General features: G+C 53.7%; 1 protein-coding gene across 1 annotated transcript; it reads left to right on the top strand.

Moving 5' to 3' along the window:
- Window positions 1-1,007: 1,007 nt before the first annotated feature.
- On the top strand, window positions 1,008-14,485 carry TAS1R2 (taste 1 receptor member 2). The gene is made up of 6 exons (XM_065927484.1): window positions 1,008-1,189; window positions 1,840-2,140; window positions 3,411-4,184; window positions 6,592-6,801; window positions 12,700-12,823; window positions 13,557-14,485. The coding sequence occupies exons 1-6, from the start codon at window positions 1,008-1,010 to the stop codon at window positions 14,483-14,485; spliced, it is 2,520 nt and encodes an 839-aa protein (XP_065783556.1).
- The last annotated feature ends 2,288 nt before the right edge of the window (window positions 14,486-16,773 follow it).

The following is a 16,773-nucleotide window of genomic DNA, read 5'->3' as shown; positions in this document are numbered from 1 at the left end:
TTGTGTCCTCTTTGATTTCTTTCATCAGTGTTTTATAGTTTTCTATGTATAGGTCTTTTGTTTCTTTAGGTAGATATACTCCTAAGTATTTTATTCTTTTTGTTGCAAAGGAAAATTACTAGAGCTAATCAATGAATATAGTAAAGTTGCAGGATATAAAATTAACACACAGAAATCCCTTGCATTCCTATATACTAACAATGAAAAAACAGAAAGAGAAATTGGGGCTGCCATTTTAGAACAACTACGATGGGTCAGGTGCAGGATACTGGACCAGCTTGGTCCAGCTTGATACGTGCCAGCCCCAGCTTGGTCAGGCTCAAGTGTGGGCTCAATTTGCCCCCCTCTACTCTGCTCCTAATGAGAGAATCTATGTCCTTCACAGCTTTTGAACTGTGCTGCTGGAGAAGACTCTTGAGAGTCCCTTGGACTGCAAGATGAGATCAGTCAATCCTAAAGGAAATCAGTCTTGAATATTCATTGGAAGGACTGATGCTGAAGCTGAAATTGAGTCTCCAATACTTTGGTCACCTGATACAAAGAGCTGGCTCATTAGAAAATACCCTGATGCTGGGAAAGACTGAGGCAGGAGGAGAAGGGGACAACAGAGGATGAGATGGTTGGATGGCATCACTGACTCAATGGACATGAGTCTGAGTAGTCTCTGGGAGTTGGTGATGGACAGGGAGGCCTGGTGTGCCTCCATGGGGTCCATGGGGTCACAGAGAGTCAGACACATCTGAGTGACTGAACTGAACTGAATGTCCTTCACTCCCAAATGTCTGAAACATTAGGAAGATGTGATCTCATCCAGGTGACAGGAGGCTCATCCTAATTCCAGCCTCCTCTTTCCCCAGAGCCCACAGACCTCTCTACCTGTCCCAGGTGCTTCCCTGCCCCATGAACAGCAACAGGACCAGTATGTAAATGTCTGTGCAAATCCCCTGGGTCAGGTTGCCAGCTCTCCTGGGAGGCAGAGCCACCTCTGAGACCTCCATTTCCCAGCCATGGGACCCCAGGGCAGGGCAGCCTGCTCCTTGCTCTTCCTGCTGAAAGCCCTGGCTGAGCCAGTGGAGAACTCGGAGTTTTTCCTGCCTGGTGATTACCTCCTGGGTGGCCTCTTCACCCTCCATGCCAACGTGAAGGGCATAGTCCACCTCAACTACCTGAAGGTGCCCAAGTGCAAGGAGTGAGTCTCCAGCATAAGGCTGGAAGCGGTGGCAGAGGCAGGGTGGTGATGGTGGTGGTGGTGATGGTGGTGATGGTGGTGATGGTGGTGGTGGTGATGGTGGTGATGGTGGTGGTGGTGGTGGTGGTGATGGTGATGGTGGTGGTGATGGGTTGTGGTGATGGTGGTGATGGTGGTGGTGGTGGTGATGGTGGTGGTGATGATAATGGTATCGATAATGATGGTTTCAGACATGGGGTGACCATGATGGCAATGGTGATGATATCCACAATAGAAATAGTAGGTGATGATGGTCATGGTGGTGATGGTGATGATGGAGGCCATGGTAGGTAATGATGGTCCCATTGATGGACACTGACAGGGTGATGACATAGGCCATCGGGATGGTGGTACTGGTGGCGGTGGTAAGTGACTGATGATGGCCACAGAGATCCTAGTGTCAGAGGTGGTCATAGGGACGATGGTGATCCCAGAGCTGTGGGGTGGTGAAAACGATGTAAAAATGCCAGAACCCTTTGGAGTGGTTGCTTTGTGGGCGATGCCTTGGTTTTCCTACTGTGGGCAGGAGGAACAGGCTGGCTCGCCCACCCCCTCCTCTCCTCCCCTTCCGCTCTGGACCTGTTGCCCACCCCCCACGGCGGCCCCTCCAGGTACGAGATGAAGGTGCTGGGCTACAACCTCATGCAGGCCATGCGCTTCGCAGTGGAGGAGATCAACAACGACAGCAGCCTGCTGCCCGACGTGCTGCTGGGCTACGAGATGGTGGACTCCTGCTACATGTCCAACAACGTCCAGCCGGCGCTCTACTTCCTGTCGCAGGATGACTACGTCCTGCCCATCCAGGAGGACTACAGCCGCTATGTGCCCCGGGTGGTGGCCATCATAGGTCCTGACAACTCCGAGTCCGTCAAGACCGTGGCCAACTTCCTCTCCCTCTTCCTCCTTCCACAGGTGAGGCCCCGGGGCTGGGGAGGAGGGCTTGTCCAGAGGGCTCACCGCCTGACCAGTATCTACAGGAGATGCCTGGGGGAGCAGAAGCAAGGTCAAGGCATCCACCCCAGCCCTGGCAGGCAGCCAGCCTATTGGTTAAGAGTTCAGGCTTTGAAGGCAGAGAGACCTGGGCGTGCACCTTGCTGCTGAGCCTTGACCATTGTGAGACCTGGAGCCAGTCTCTTAAGTCTCCCAAGCCTCAGTTTCCGCATCTTTAAAGTTGAAAGATGAGTCCTATCTTTGGACTGTCTGAAGATTAAAACATTCAACCTAGGTAAGAATTTCTAGCACACAATAGGGAGTCAATAATGTTGCGGTTGTTGGGTCAAGAATCTTGCATGAGAATGACAGTTCAGAAAATGCTCCATACCACTCTGCATAGTTTCCTAGCGTGGAGTCCGCCCCATGGCAGGTCCTCAAAAAAGTGCTATAGAATTACTGTGTGTGTGTGTGTTGCTCAGTCATGTCCGACTCTTTACGATCCCATGGACTGGAGCTCGCCAGGCTCCTTTGTCCATGAGATTTTACAAGCAAGAGGAGTGGAGTGGTTGCCAGAATTACTGCCGCTGTTCTATTTTCCTCATCATGATCAAAAAGGCATAACTGGCATAAAATATCTGCTCGTTAAAAAGCAGCTAGCACAAGACTTGGGCAGACAGCGGGCAGTTACAAATGCTGTAATTTTTGCTGCTGTTTTTATTACATTGAGCACCAAGGTTCTGACTCATAGTAGGTGCTCAATAAACACTAATAGTCTTAACTGAAGCATCTAGTCCAGGACTGAACTCATTCTTTCATTCATTTAATGAATATGTATTGAGCATGCGTTGAGCTAGGTACTCTTTGCAACCCCATGGACTGTAGCCTACCAGGCTTCCCCATCCATCCATGGGATTTTCCAGGCAAGCACACAGGAGTGGGTTGCCACTTCATTCATCCAGGAGACGTTCCCAAACCAGGGGTCGAATCTGGGTCTCCAGCACTGTAGGCAAACGCTTTATCATCTGAGCCACCAGGGAAGTCAGGGAAAGTCAAGTCAAAGTTAAGGGAGGTGGGCCACGTGGGGCGGTGGGGGTGGCAGGTGATGCCGGGGAGGGTGAGACTGCATGGAGGCTTAAGGGAGGTGAAGGAGGAAGGGAGCTTTGCTGTGTGAGCTCCCCCTCCCCCCCCCCTCCCCGCCTCCCTCCCCGCCCCTCCCCCACTAATGCCCAAGGACCCTCCACTCTGGCAGATCACCTACAGCGCCATCAACGACGAGCTGGGCAACAAGGGCCTGTTCCCCGCGGTGCTGCGCACCGTGCCGGGCGCGGATCACCAGATGGAGGCCATGGTGCAGATGCTGCTGCACTTCCGCTGGAACTGGATCGTCGTGCTGGCCAGTGGCGACGACTACGGCCGCGAGAACAGCCACCTGCTCAGCCAGCGCCTGGCGCACCGTGACATCTGCATCGCCTTCCAGGAGACGCTGCCCACGCCGCAGCCCAACCAGACGATGACGCCGCAGGACCAGGAGCGTCTGGAGGCCATCGTGGGCAAGCTGCAGCAGAGCACCGCGCGTGTCGTGGTGGTGTTTTCCCCGGAGCTGGCTCTGCACAACTTCTTCCACGAAGTGCTGCGCCAGAACTTAACGGGCGCCGTGTGGATCGCCTCCGAGTCCTGGGCCATCGACCCGGTCCTGCACAACCTCACCGAGCTGCAGCGCGCTGGTACCTTCTTGGGCATCACCACCCAGAGCGTGCCCATCCCGGGCTTCAGCGAGTTCCGTGTGCGCCGCTCCCAGCTCGGCCGGCCCGCGCTCAACAGGAGCAGCGGAGGGGCCAACTGCAACCAGGAGTGTGACACCTGTCTGAACACCACCGAGTCCTTCAACAGCATCCTCACGCTCTCCGGCGAGCGCGTGGTCTACAGCGTGTACTCCGCCGTCTACGCCGTGGCGCACGCGCTGCACAGCCTCCTGGGCTGCAACCAGGGCGGCTGCCGCAAGGACGTGGTGTACCCTTGGCAGGTGAGGTCTGGCCCGTGGGGTACCAAGGGCCTCAGGGAGCAGGCGCAGAGTCCGTGGTTGCCGTGGAGACGGCCAAGCGCTCAGAGCTCAGCTCCGGCCTCACCTTCCCTTGGTGGGTTCTGGGCGAGTGAGTGGAAGAGACCACGGCGCACGCCCTGCCTCCAGGCACATAGGAGTCCTTCGTGGTGACAAAACAGAATACCTTTGCTAAGAATTATTTTAATCATCCCCGTCCACGAGAATCTGTCCTGGGAGCAAGATTTGGGTGAAATTCTCTAGCAGGAATCTCTGCAGGCAGCGGGAGCCCCAGGCCCCCACACAGCCTCTCGAGGGTGAAGGCGCTGAGGCTGGGCTGGGTCCCATCAGCTCTCGGGTTTATTGATCTTCTTCTTGTTCCAGTTCTATCTCGCCTTGATTCAGACCCGGAACTGAAACTTGTGCGTGCCTGGTTTACGCATGCGCATAGGCACATCCCACCATGCGCCTTCGGAAGGCAGAGAAGGTTTCCCTGAGGACCTAGACGAGCCGAGCAGATATAGACCAGAGATGTACGCTTTCTGCCCACTGTCAGACATCTCTGCTTGAACAGTTCACTGGCTTTCTCACAGTTTGGAGTCTGCCCACTCTGTTGCTCAGCCACCTCCCACCCCCATCCTTATCCTCTCCCGACAGCCCTCAGCCACGTCTCATACAGTCCAGCTGAGGGGAGGCGGCTGGTGATGAACTGGGCGGAGCATCGGCGTCAGGCAGGGGCCCAGTCCCACCACCACTGGCTGTGCAGCTCTGGGCAAGTTATTTGATATCTCTGAGCCCCAGTTTTCTCATTTCTTAAACAGAAGGAGCAGTATGTACGCTGCTGAGTTACGTGGAGGATTAACAGCAATGTTTGTACCTTACCTGGTGCAGGGTAGAAGCCGGGTGTCTCCTCCTCATTTCTAACACTAGGGTCCGGCCTCAGGAGAGGGCGCGGGGCCTGGGGCAGCCCCACTGATGGGGCTGGGAGTGGGGCTAGATGCGAAAGGGGAAACAAGCGCTTAGGCTCAGTCCTGTCTGACTCTTTGCGACCCCCATGGATTGTCGCTCGCCAGGCTCCTCTGTCCATGGGATTTTTTCCAAGCAAGAATACTGGAGCAGAATGGGTTGCCATTTCGTCCTCCAGGGGATCTTCCCGACCCAGGGTTTGAACTCTCGTCTCCTGCATTGCAGGCGGATTCTTTACTGCTGAGCCATGGGGGAAACCCTGGGGGATGCAGGTCCCAGAGCCAAAAGGGGTGTGGGGAGAGGCCCAGGCCCCTGCTGGTGATAAGCCCTGCCCGCTCAGGAGGATTGCAGGGAGGTGCCTTCTGACCCCACGCCCTGGACCCCCGGAATGCAGGTTGCTCAGCCCAGCGCTGCCAGGTGGGGTGGGACACGGACCCCAGTGCTGGCTCCCCAGGGCCGCTGCCATCCTGACCACCACCCTCAGGCCTCCCTGCTCAGTTCCCGGGGCCATTGCTCTCGGGCCCATAAACCAGTGCTTAGTTGAAACTTTCAGAGCCAGGACCTCACTGTCCTGGAAGGGCAGGGAGAAGGCTAGGGACCAACTCCTTGGGCTATGTGTCTGACAATTCCCCAGGTGGGGTGGACTCCGAGATGTAGTCCAGCAGACTCCCTCGTTTATGGAAGAAAGATCTAGGAGCCAGATGGATGGGATAGCTGAGCTGGAAGCCCCTCAGGGATCAGCCCAGAGAGGTTCAGTGACTAACTTGAAGTCACACAGCAAATTGAGGACAGAGTTAGAACTGGAATTCAGCCCAAAGGATGCCCGCTGCAGAGCGTATTTAGTTTGTACCAGCTTCTGCTCGGTGAGAATGAAGGGGGTTGGGGTGGGGAGAGACTGAAACGAGAGTTAGCTCTGAAGTGTGGGGTGGCGGGCAGGACCCAAGGGGGCAGGGAAGATGCTGGCAGGTGGGAGAGGCAGTGGACGCTGAACCCCAGGTCACAGAGGGATGGCCAAAGTGACTTCCAGGGAAAAGGAATCGTGTTGACATCTCACAGGAGGTGAGCGCTGACTATTTTCCAGGCACTGTTCTGAGGCTCTAATGCAGACTCACTCACCAATTGCTTCAGAGCCCAGAAGATCAGGCTTTTCTGACTCCTGCTTTGCCGAAGGGGAATCTGGGGTTTATAGAGGTTAAGTGACAGGTCCAAGGTTCACAGCAGGAGGTAGATGGGCTGCGAAAACCCAGATGTATCTGACTTTAAAGTCAGATCTCTCAGTCACTGCCTCCAAACTGCCACATTTTCACAGTTTTATCAGCCCCATTTCACAGATACAGAAATCAAGGCCCATGGGCTGGTAGAATTTTTCCCGGGTCTGGCCTGACCTCTGATGCCGGCTTCACTCCCCTTCCCTCGGGCCCTCTAGCTGCTTCCGGAGATCTGGAAGGTGAACTTCACCCTTCTGGGCCACCAGATCTTCTTCAACGAGCAAGGGGACCTGTCTCTGCACCTGGAGATCATCCAGTGGCAGTGGGACCTGAGCCAGAACCCTTTCCGGAGCGTCGCCTCCTACCAGCCGTCCAAGCGGCGGCTGAAGCACATCCACGACATCTACTGGAACACCCCCAACAACACGGTCAGCCTCAGGGGGCCTGGGGCGGGGCCTGGGGCGCGGCACCAGGGCTGGAGCTGGGGTGGGGGGCCCTTTGACCCGCGTTCATTATTGATAAGTGGCGGCGTCTCTATGTGTGGGTGTATCGTCTGGGGTCCTGGCCTTCTTCCCCTGACGGAGAACTGCGCAAGGTCAGGGCTTTCTGGCGCCTCAGGGCCAAGGGGCTCGGGACATGTGTGTATTAAAGACCGCAGCTCTCGCGGCACCCCCGGAAAATAGATGCTCTTGTTGCTCAGTTGCCCAGTCATGCCCGACTCTTTGCAGCCCCATGGATTGCAGCTTGCCAGGCTTCCCGGTCCATCACCATCTCCTGGAGCTCGCTCAAACTCACGGCCCCTGGGTCAGTGATGCCATCCAGCCATCTCATCCTCTGTCGTCCCCTTCTCCGCCTCTTCTGTTTTATGTGTTAGAAAACTGAAGGCAGAGTGGTTGGTGACCTGCCTAAGGCCACACAGCTTGCCCGTGTCTCTCTCCACGGCAGTCCGGCTACACCCTATCGAGGAATACTCACCTTCTGGCGATGATAGCTCTGCCGTCCGCCATGGCTGACATCTGTCAGTCTAAACTCTTTGGTTTTACCCTCTTTCTGTAAGAAGCTGTCAGAACGCTGCTGGGGTGGAGAGGGTAGAGGCCGAGCCCTGCGGGGTGAGGGAGGGCATCTCAAAGCTCTGCAGAGTCCTTGTCACTCTCCCCACCCCCACCCGACCCCCTTTCCAGAAGCTTTGGGTGGTGCTAGTTCCTGAGCTTCTCGGGGATTTTCATGGAGTACATTGGGTTGATGTCTTTATTCGTTTGCTGGGACTGCCATCACAAAGGACCACAAACTCGGGGCTTAACCTGCAGAAATGTATTGTCTCCCAGTTCCGGAGGCCGGAAGCCCCAGATCAAGATGTTAGAGGGTTGAAGCCTCCTATCCCAGGCCTCTCGTCTGGCTGCTGGTGACCGCTGGTCCTTGCTGGCCTTCCTGGGCTCCTGCCACATCTCTCCGTCTCTGCCTCTATCTTCAGGTGGCGAGCTCCCCGTGGGCAGATCTGTCTCCAAGTCTCCCCTTTTTATAAAGACATCAGTCATGCTGGAGTTGATCCCCACCCTCTTCCAGGATGACGTCATCTCAGCCAGTTACATCTGCAATGATCCTATTTCCCCTGGAGTTTGCAGCTCTCTTATTAGGTGCATGTAGGTTTGTAATTATTATATATTCTTGATGGATTGACTCTCTTATAAATATAAGTATCCTTCTGTCCCTTAGTAAACATTTTTGTTTGTATTCTTCGCCCCTCGCCCTCGGCTTCCTTTGAGATTTTATCTTTTTTTAATTTGAATATTTGTAGTAGTTTGAATATATGTAGCAGCTTGACTATTGCGTGTGTGCGTGTGTGTTTGCTAAGTTGCTTCAGTTCAGTTCCGTCATCAGTCGTGTCGGACCCTCTGAGACCCCATGGATTGCAGCACGCCAGGCCTCCCTGTCCATCACCAACGCCCAGAGCTTACTCAAACTCATGTCCATGGAGTCATGATGCCATCCAACCATCTCATCCTCTGTCGTCCCCTTCTCCTCCTGCCCCCAATCTTTCCCAGCATCAGGGTCTTTTCAAATGAGTCAGCTCTTCGCATCAGGTGGCCAAAGTATTGGAGTTTCAGCTTCAACATCAGTCCTTCCAATAAACATTCAGGACTGATTTCCTTTAGGATGGACTGGTTGGATCTCCTTGCAGTCCAAGGGACTCTCAAGAGTCTTCTCCAACACCACAGTTCAAAAGCATCAATTCTTCTTGATGCTCAGCTCTTCTTGTGCTCAGCTTTCTTCACAGTCCAACTCTCACATCCATACATGACCACTGGAAAAGCCATAGCCTTAACTAGACGGACCTTTGTCGGCAAAGTAATGTCTCTGCTTTAAAATATGCTGTCTAGGTTGGTCATAACTTTTCTTCCACGGAGTAAGTGTCTTTTAATTTCACGGCTGCAATCACCATCTGCAGTGATTTTGGAGCCCCGAAAAATAAAGTCAGCCACTGTTTCCACAGTTTCCCCATCTATTTCCCATGGAGTGATGGGACCAGATGCCATGATCTTAGTTTTCTGAATGTTGAGCTTTAAGCCAACTTTTTCACTCTCCTCTTTCACTTTCATCAAGAGGCTTTTTAGTTCCTCTTCACTCTCTTCTATAAGAGTGGTGTCATCTGCATATCTGAGGTTATTGATATTTCTCCTGGCAATCTTGATTCCAGCTTGTGCTTCTTCCAGCCCAGCATTTCTCATGATGTACTCAGCATATAAGTTAAATAAGCAGGGTGACAATACACAGCCTTGATGTACTCCTTTTCCTATTTGGAACCAGTCTGCTGTTCCATGTCCAGTTGTAACTGTTGCTTCTTGACCTGCATACAGGTTTCTCAAGAGGCAGGTCAGGTGGTCTGGTATTCCCATCTCTTTCAGAATTTTCCAGAGCTTATTGTGATCCACACAGTCAAAGGCTTTGGCACAGTCAATAAAGCAGAAATAGATGTTTTTCTGGAACTCTCTTGCTTTTTCGATGATCTAGTGGATGTTGGCAATTTGATCTCTGGTTCCTCTGCCTTTTCTAAAACCAGCTTGAACATCTGGAAGTTCACGGTTCATGTATTGCTGAAGCCTGGCTTGGAGAATTTTGAGCATTACTTTAATAGCGTGTGAGATGAGTGCAATTGTGCGGTAGTTTGAGCATTCTTTGGCATTGCCTTTCTTTGGGATTGGAATGAAAACTGACCTTTTCCAGTCCTGTGGCCACTGCTGAGTTTTCCAAATTTGCTGGGATATTGAGTGCAGCACTTTCACATTATCATCTTTCAGGATTTGAAATAGCTCAACTGGAATTCCATCACCTCCACTAGCTTTGTTTGTAGTGATGCTTCCTAAGGCCCACTTGACTTCACATTCCAGGATGTCTGGCTCTAGGTGAATGATCACACCATTGTGATTATCTGGGTCATGAAGATCTTTTTTGTACAGTTCTTCTGTGTATTCTTGCCACCTCTTAATATCTTCAGCTTCTGTTAGGTCTATACCATTTCTGTCCTTTATTGAGCCTATTTTTGCATGAAATGCTCCCTTGGTATCTCTGATTTTTTTGAAGAGATCTCTAGTCTTTTCCATTCTATTATTTTCCTCTATTTCTTTGCACTGATCACTAAGGAAGACTTTCTTATCTCTCCTTGCTGTTCTTTGGAACTCTGCATTCAGATGGGTATATCTTTCTTTTTCTCCTTTGGTTTTCACGTCCCTTCTTTTCACAGCTATTTGTAAGGCCTCCTCAAACAGTCATTTTGCCTTTTTGCATTTCTTTTTCTTGGGGATGATCTTGCTCCCTGTATCCTGTACAATATCACGAACTTTTGTCCATAGTTGATCAGGCACTCTGTCTATCAGATCTAGTCCCTTAAATCTATTTCTCACTTCCACTGTATAGTCATAAGGGATTTGATTTGGGTCATACCTGAATGGCGTAGTGGTTTTCCCTACTTTCTTCAATTTAAGTCTGAATTTGGCAATAAGGGGTTCATGATCTGAGCTACATTCAGCTCCCGGTCTTGTTTTTGCTGACTGTATAGAGCTTCTCCATCTTTGGCTGCAAAGAATATAATCAATCTGATTTTGGTGTTGGCCATCTGGTGATGTCCATGTGTAGAGTCTTCTCTTGTGTTGTTGGAAGAGGGTGTTTGCTGTGACCAGTGCATTCTCTTAGCAAAACTCTATTAGCCTTTGCCCTGCTTCATTCTGTACTCCAAGGCCAAATTTGCCTTTTACTCCAGGTGTTTCTTGACTTCCTACTTTTGCACTCCAGTCCCCTATAGTGAAAAGGACATATTTTTTGGGTGTTAGTTCTAAAAGGTCTTATAAGTCTTCATAGAACCATTCAGCTTCAGCTTCTTCAGCGTTACTGGTTGGGGCATAGACTTGGATTACTGTGATATTGAATGGTTTGCCTTGGAAACGAACAGAGATCATTCTGTTGTTTTTGAGATTGCATCCAAGTACTGCATTTTGGACTCTTTTGTTGACTATGATGGCTACTCCATTTCTTCTAAGGAATTCCTGCCCACAGTAGTAGAGATAATGGTCATCTGAATTAAATTCACCCATTCCAGTCCATCTTAGTTCATTGATTCCTAGAATGTCAATGTTCACTCAAGCCATCTCCTGTTTGACCACTTCCAATTTGCCTTGATTCACAGACCTAACATTCCAGGTTCCGATGCAATATTGCTCTTTACAGCATCAGACCTTATTTCTATCACCAGTCACATCCACATTTGGGTGTTGTTTTTGCTTTGGCTCCATCCCTTCATTCTTTCTGGAGTTATTTCTCCACTGATCTCCTCTAGCATATTGGGCACCTACCGACCTGGGGAGTTCCTCTTTCAGTGTCCTATCTTTTTGCCTTTTCATACTGTTCATGGGGTTCTCAAGGCAAGAATACGGAAGTGGTTTGCCATTCCCTTCTCCAGTGGACCACATTCTGTCAGACCTCTCCACCATGACCCGACCATCTTGGGTGGCCCCACACAGCAAGGCTTACTTTCATTGAGTTAGACATGACTGTGGTCCTGTGATCAGATTGGCTAGTCTTCTGTGATTGTGGTTTCAGTCTGTCTGCCCTCTGATGTCCTCTCTCAGCGCCTACCGTCTTACTGGGGTTTCTCTTACCTTGGATGTGGGGTCTCTCTTCACGGCTGCTCCAGCCGTGCAGCTGCTGCTCCTGACCTTGGACATGGGATAACTCCTCTTGGCCGCCGCTCCTGACCTTGGTTGTGGGGTGTCTCCTCTTGGCCGCTCGCCTCTCCAGCACTGTGCAGCCAGGATAATTTTTATACAACCCGAATCTAATCAGGCCACTCCCAATCAAGAAGCGTGCATGGCTGAGGCCCCCTGACTCTACATTTTTAGTGTCTTAGTCCAACCTCCCACCCTCCCCAGCCTCTCCCAGAGCATCCTGGCTTCAAGCAGGCTTAGACACGCCCTCTTTCCGAAAATGCCAACCCCAGTCTCTCCTCCACCCCCTTGCTCTTGCTGTTTCCTCTACTTGTAGTTCATTCACGTAATAAACAGTCATTGGAGGCCTCCTCTGTTCTAAGGAATACAGCAGTAAAACCTATAGACGTGGCCACTGCCTGCTGGCTCTTGTCACCTGGCAACCCTGCCCCTCCATAAAGACCGCGTTAAGAAGGACTCCTAGTGGCAAGTGACAGAAAGTGATATAAATAAAAATTTAACTTATTGCCTTGCATCATGGAAGACTCCAGGGTTGACCGTGAGGATTCAGGCAAGGCGGGATCCAGGGGCTCATTCTCCCCATCTCCCAGATCCTTCCTCAGACACGTTCTCCACATCCCCACCCACCCCCCGACCCCCCAGAATTGAGAGGCCTTCTGGGAGCTCCAGAGTCGCATCCCCACCCACCCCCCAACCCCCCAGAAATGAGAGGCCTGCTGGGAGCTCCAGAGTCGCATCCCCACCCACCCCCCACCCCCCCGGAAATGAGAGGCCTCTGGGAGCTCCAGAGTCGCATCCCCACCCACCCCCCACCCCCCCGGAAATGAGAGGCCTCTGGGAGCTCCAGAGTCGCACCCTGTTCACTCAGCAACCTCGGGAGGTCTCCATCTCAGCAGCTGAGTGCTGTCTCCCGAAGAAGGTAGATTAGGTCTCTGCTGGGCAAAGCTAAAAGCATCTCTGTGACGGTCCAGTGCCAATGGCAGTCCTGGCACCTGCCCTTCCCCAACAGGGCCAGTTTCCCTTCCCGGAGCATCCCGCTGGGGGTGAGACGGGGAGAGGAGGGGCCGGGGAGCGGGAAAGAGCACTCAGGGTCTTCTGTCCTCCCCCCAGGTCCCTGTGTCCATGTGCTCCAAGAACTGCCAGCCTGGGCAGAAGAAGAAGCCGGTGGGCCTCCACCCCTGCTGCTTCGAGTGCATTGACTGCCTCCCGGGCACCTTCCTCAACCAGACCTCAGGTGTGACTCCAGGCCCGCCCTGCCCTCAGGGGTCTCCCTCAGGCCCCTCGCCCTTGCGGGGTCTTGGCGGTCTCCCCGGGGACACGTGTCCAAGGACTGGGGACTATGTATTTCCCAGCAGAGGATGAGATCTTGGAAAGAAAGAATTACAGTTGTTAGGCTCTGAGTCAAGGAGTCAGTGAGAGTCGCTCAGGCGTGTCCGACTCTTTGCGACCCCATGGACTAGACAGTCCACGGGATTCTCCAGGCCAGAATACTGGAGGGGGTAGCGTTTCCCTCCTCCAGGGGATCTTCCCAACCCAGATATCGAACCGGGGTCTCCTGCACTGCAGGCGGATTCTTTACCAGTTGAGCCAACAGGGAAGGCCAAGAATACTGGAGTCGGTAGCCTATCCCTTCTCCAGGGGATCTTCCTGACCCAGGAATTGAACCGGGGTCTCCTGCACTGCAGGCGGATTCTTTACCAACTGAGTGAGTCAAGGAGACCTTGGTTCAAATCCTGCCTCTGTAACTTCTGGCTTTGCGACTTTAACTGGCTGACCCTCAGTTTCCTCATCTGTGAAATGGGGTTGCTATGAGGGGTTGACGAGCCGGGGGGTGTGAGGGGCTCGGTGAGCGTTGGTGGCCCGTAGCTCTGTCTCCCTTTGGTGGGGAACTGGCCCGGTGCAGTCCTGGAGAAGGTGGACGCTGAGAAGGCGGGTTTAGCTGACGGGGCTGCCCTGGGCTCTTGCAGATGAATTTGACTGCCAGCCCTGCCCAAGCTCCGAGTGGTCACACAGGAAGGACACCTCCTGCTTCAAGCGGCAGCTGGCCTTCCTTGAGTGGGACGAGGCCCCCACCATCGCCGTGGTCATGCTGGCCGCCCTGGGCTTCCTCAGCACCCTGGCCATCGTGATCATCTTCTGGAGGCACGTTCAGACGCCCGTGGTCCGCTCGGCGGGCGGGCCCATGTGCTTCCTGATGCTGGCGCCGCTGCTAATGGCGTACATGGCGGTCCCCGTGTACGTGGGGCCGCCCACGGTGTCCACCTGCCTCTTCCGCCAGGCCTTCTTCACGCTCTGCTTCACCGTCTGCATCTCCTGCATCACCGTGCGCTCCTTCCAGATTGTCTGCGTCTTCAAGATGGCCCGACGCCTCCCGCGCGCCTACAGCTGCTGGGGCCGCTACCACGGGCCCTATGTCTTCGTGGCGTCTGTCATGATGCTGAAGATGGTCATCGTGGCCAGCAACATGCTGGCCACGACCACCATGCCCACCACCCGCGCGGACCCCGATGACCCCAGGATCTTGATCTTGTCCTGCAACCCCAACTACCACCGGGGGCTGCTGATCAACACCAGCCTGGACCTGCTCCTGTCCGTGCTGGGCTTTGGCTTCGCCTACACGGGCAAGGAGCTGCCCACCAACTACAACGAAGCCAAGTTCATCACCTTCTGCATGATCTTCTACTTCTCCTCCTCCGTCTTCCTCTGCACCTTCATGGCTGTCTACAGCGGGGTGCTGGTCACCATCCTGGACCTCTTGGTCACCGTGCTCAACCTCCTGGGCATCAGCCTGGGCTACTTCGGCCCCAAGTGCTACATGATTCTCTTCTACCCGGAGCGCAACACGCCGGCCTACTTCAACAGCGTGATTCAGGGCTACACCATGCGGAAGGACTAGTGCTCCATTGTCTGCCCCCTGGGACGTGGGCCTCAGCGTCGGGAGACGGAGGCCAGGGGGCTTGCTCGTTCAACTCCAGATGGACCCCAGGTGGTTGCAGGAAGCCGCCCTCACCGTTACCACCTGGCCCTGGTCTCTGATTGGCTGTCCCTCCAAGGTTCTCTGCGTCCTGGCCATCCTTACCCACCTAGTTATGGATGCCTTTATTCATTTCCCTCGGGCTGTTTGGCTTGCCAGGTGCTGTGCCCCATCCTAGAAAACCACCCAAGGTGACCTACTGGCTTCCAAGGACGGAGTCCAGCTTGGCAGCCAGCATCGCCATCTGGTGGTCACAGTAGGTTCTTGCAGGTTCCGGCTGCTGACTCCCAGGGAAGGGATGCCTGCTGGTGGGCTGGGGTTAGCGAGGGGCAGATGGGAGCTCAGAAAGTGCTGCCGGACCTCGCTCACTCGCTGTCCGTGTGTCCGTGTCTCATCCCCCAGATTCTCCCGGAGCTTGAGTCCCCGGCCTCTCTGTTATCTCTGAGTACAGCCAGGCACATAAATGCTTGTGAATAAACCTTACTTGCGTGAAACAAATGAGTTTCCTCCTTATTTCCCAGAGGTCCCCTGAGGACAGAGATGTGGATTCGGAGATCTTGGTTTCAATCCCAGCGTTGCTACTGTGGGCGTGTGCGTGCGTGCTAAGTCGTTTCAGTCTCCTTGGGCTCTTTGCGACCCCACGGACTCTAGCCCGCCAGGCCCCTCTGCCCATGGGGATTCTCCAGGCAAGAATACTGGAGTGGGTTGCCATGCCCTCCTCCAGGGAATCTTCCTGACCCAGAGATTGAGCCCGAGTCTCCTGTGGCTTCTGCATTGATGGGCAGGCGGATTCTTAACCACTAAGCCACCTGGGAAGCCCTAAGTGCATACAGTAGGTACACAATAAATGCCATTGCAAATTCGCGTCACCAGAACCGTCAGGGACAAAATAAGGCTGTGTTCCCTTCTTATACCCAGTGTCCATGGTGTATGGGCTTCCCAGGTGGCGTTAGTGGTAAAGACCCACCTGCTAATGCAGGAGACGTAAGAGACTGGAGTTCGATCCGCGGTTGGGATGGGTGCCAGATGGGAATAAAGGTGACTCAGAGAGGCTATGACGTGTCCCCAGCCCCGCATAGCTCACCCCGGAACCTGACCTTCTGTGCAGGGAGGCCCAGCGCACCCTGCCTGCAAACCGGTGGAGGGGAACCTTTCCTTGTGGGCTGGGGTCGGGGGCACTGTGGTGTGCTGGGGGGGGCTTCAGAGTTTAGGGAGACGGCTGGCGAGCGCAGTGACCAGGGAAGACCTTGGGGGAAGCTGATGTTTGAAAAGAGCCTGAAGGACAGAAAAGGCTTGGGACGGCAGGAAGTTTGAGCTGGGGCGGGCAGGAATCGGGGGCGGGCAGGCAGGCTGCAGAGCGAAGCCTGGGCAAAGGGAACAAGTGGCTGGTTGTAAGGACCAGGTGCGGAAGGGGCTGGGCGTGGGGGACCCTGACCTCGTCTTCCCTGCTGGCCACTGCTGTGTCCCCTGCGTGGGCTGGCTTCCCCTCTCCTCGGGCTGCTTGGGGTTGCCCTTCACCTCTGTGACCAGCCTTCTCTCCCTGAACCCCTGGGTCAGCTTGTGGGTTGGAGACTGCGGCAAGAAGACACAGGGACGGACCGTCGGCGTGACCACCTCTCTCTGTCCCCTCCACTTGCCTCCGCTGGGAACCCAGCGTCTCGGGTGAGCCCACGTAGGGCCCTGAGCTTCCAGGGAGCAGCTCTGCACTGTCTGTTCCGGGATGCGTCTCTGTCTTGGCCTCCTTGCCCTGGGGACCAGCTTGTCAGGGGCTCAGGGAGTTTTAAGCTCTTAATTCTCTTTTCTCACAAGCTTCTGACGCTTTGGTTTAAACACTTCTTCTAAGAGATAATGACCTCATTTTCCTGGTTCTGCCTTCTAGACCACCATTAGAGAGAGAATCCTGGAATCACCCCGACCTCAGAGGTATCTGCTCCTCACCTCCTCCTGTAGCTACCCCAAGCTGAGATCTTAATCCCTGCTTGTTCCCCTCCAGTGATGGGAGGCTCATTCAGGACAATGCTAGTTGTTAGAAAATTCTTCTTAGAGTGAATGAAAACCCAGCTGTCTGGAATTTCAAAACATCGATGGTTGCTAGTTTTATCCTTTGGGACCACACGTTAGACTCATTCTTTTTTCTCATGGAGGTCTTTTGTATGTAATAGCAAAACGAATTGCCTTTGAAGGAGCACCTGCTGGGTGTTGGGCGCTTC

This window comes from Muntiacus reevesi, chromosome 3 (genome assembly GCF_963930625.1).
Source record: "Muntiacus reevesi chromosome 3, mMunRee1.1, whole genome shotgun sequence".
In the NCBI taxonomy this organism is placed as follows: Eukaryota; Metazoa; Chordata; class Mammalia; order Artiodactyla; family Cervidae; genus Muntiacus; species Muntiacus reevesi.
Note: the sequence above shows the minus strand (reverse complement) of the source record. Positions and strands in the feature narration are given on the sequence as shown.

Coding starts and splice junctions, on each gene's coding strand:
- TAS1R2 (XM_065927484.1), top strand. CDS start 1,008: ATGGGACCCCAGGGCAGGGCAGCCTGCTCCTTGCTCTTCCTGCTGAAA. Junction 1,190..1,839: donor AAGGTGCCCAAGTGCAAGGA/GTGAGTCTCCAG, acceptor CGGCCCCTCCAG/GTACGAGATGAAGGTGCTGG. Junction 6,802..12,699: donor GGAACACCCCCAACAACACG/GTCAGCCTCAGG, acceptor TCCTCCCCCCAG/GTCCCTGTGTCCATGTGCTC.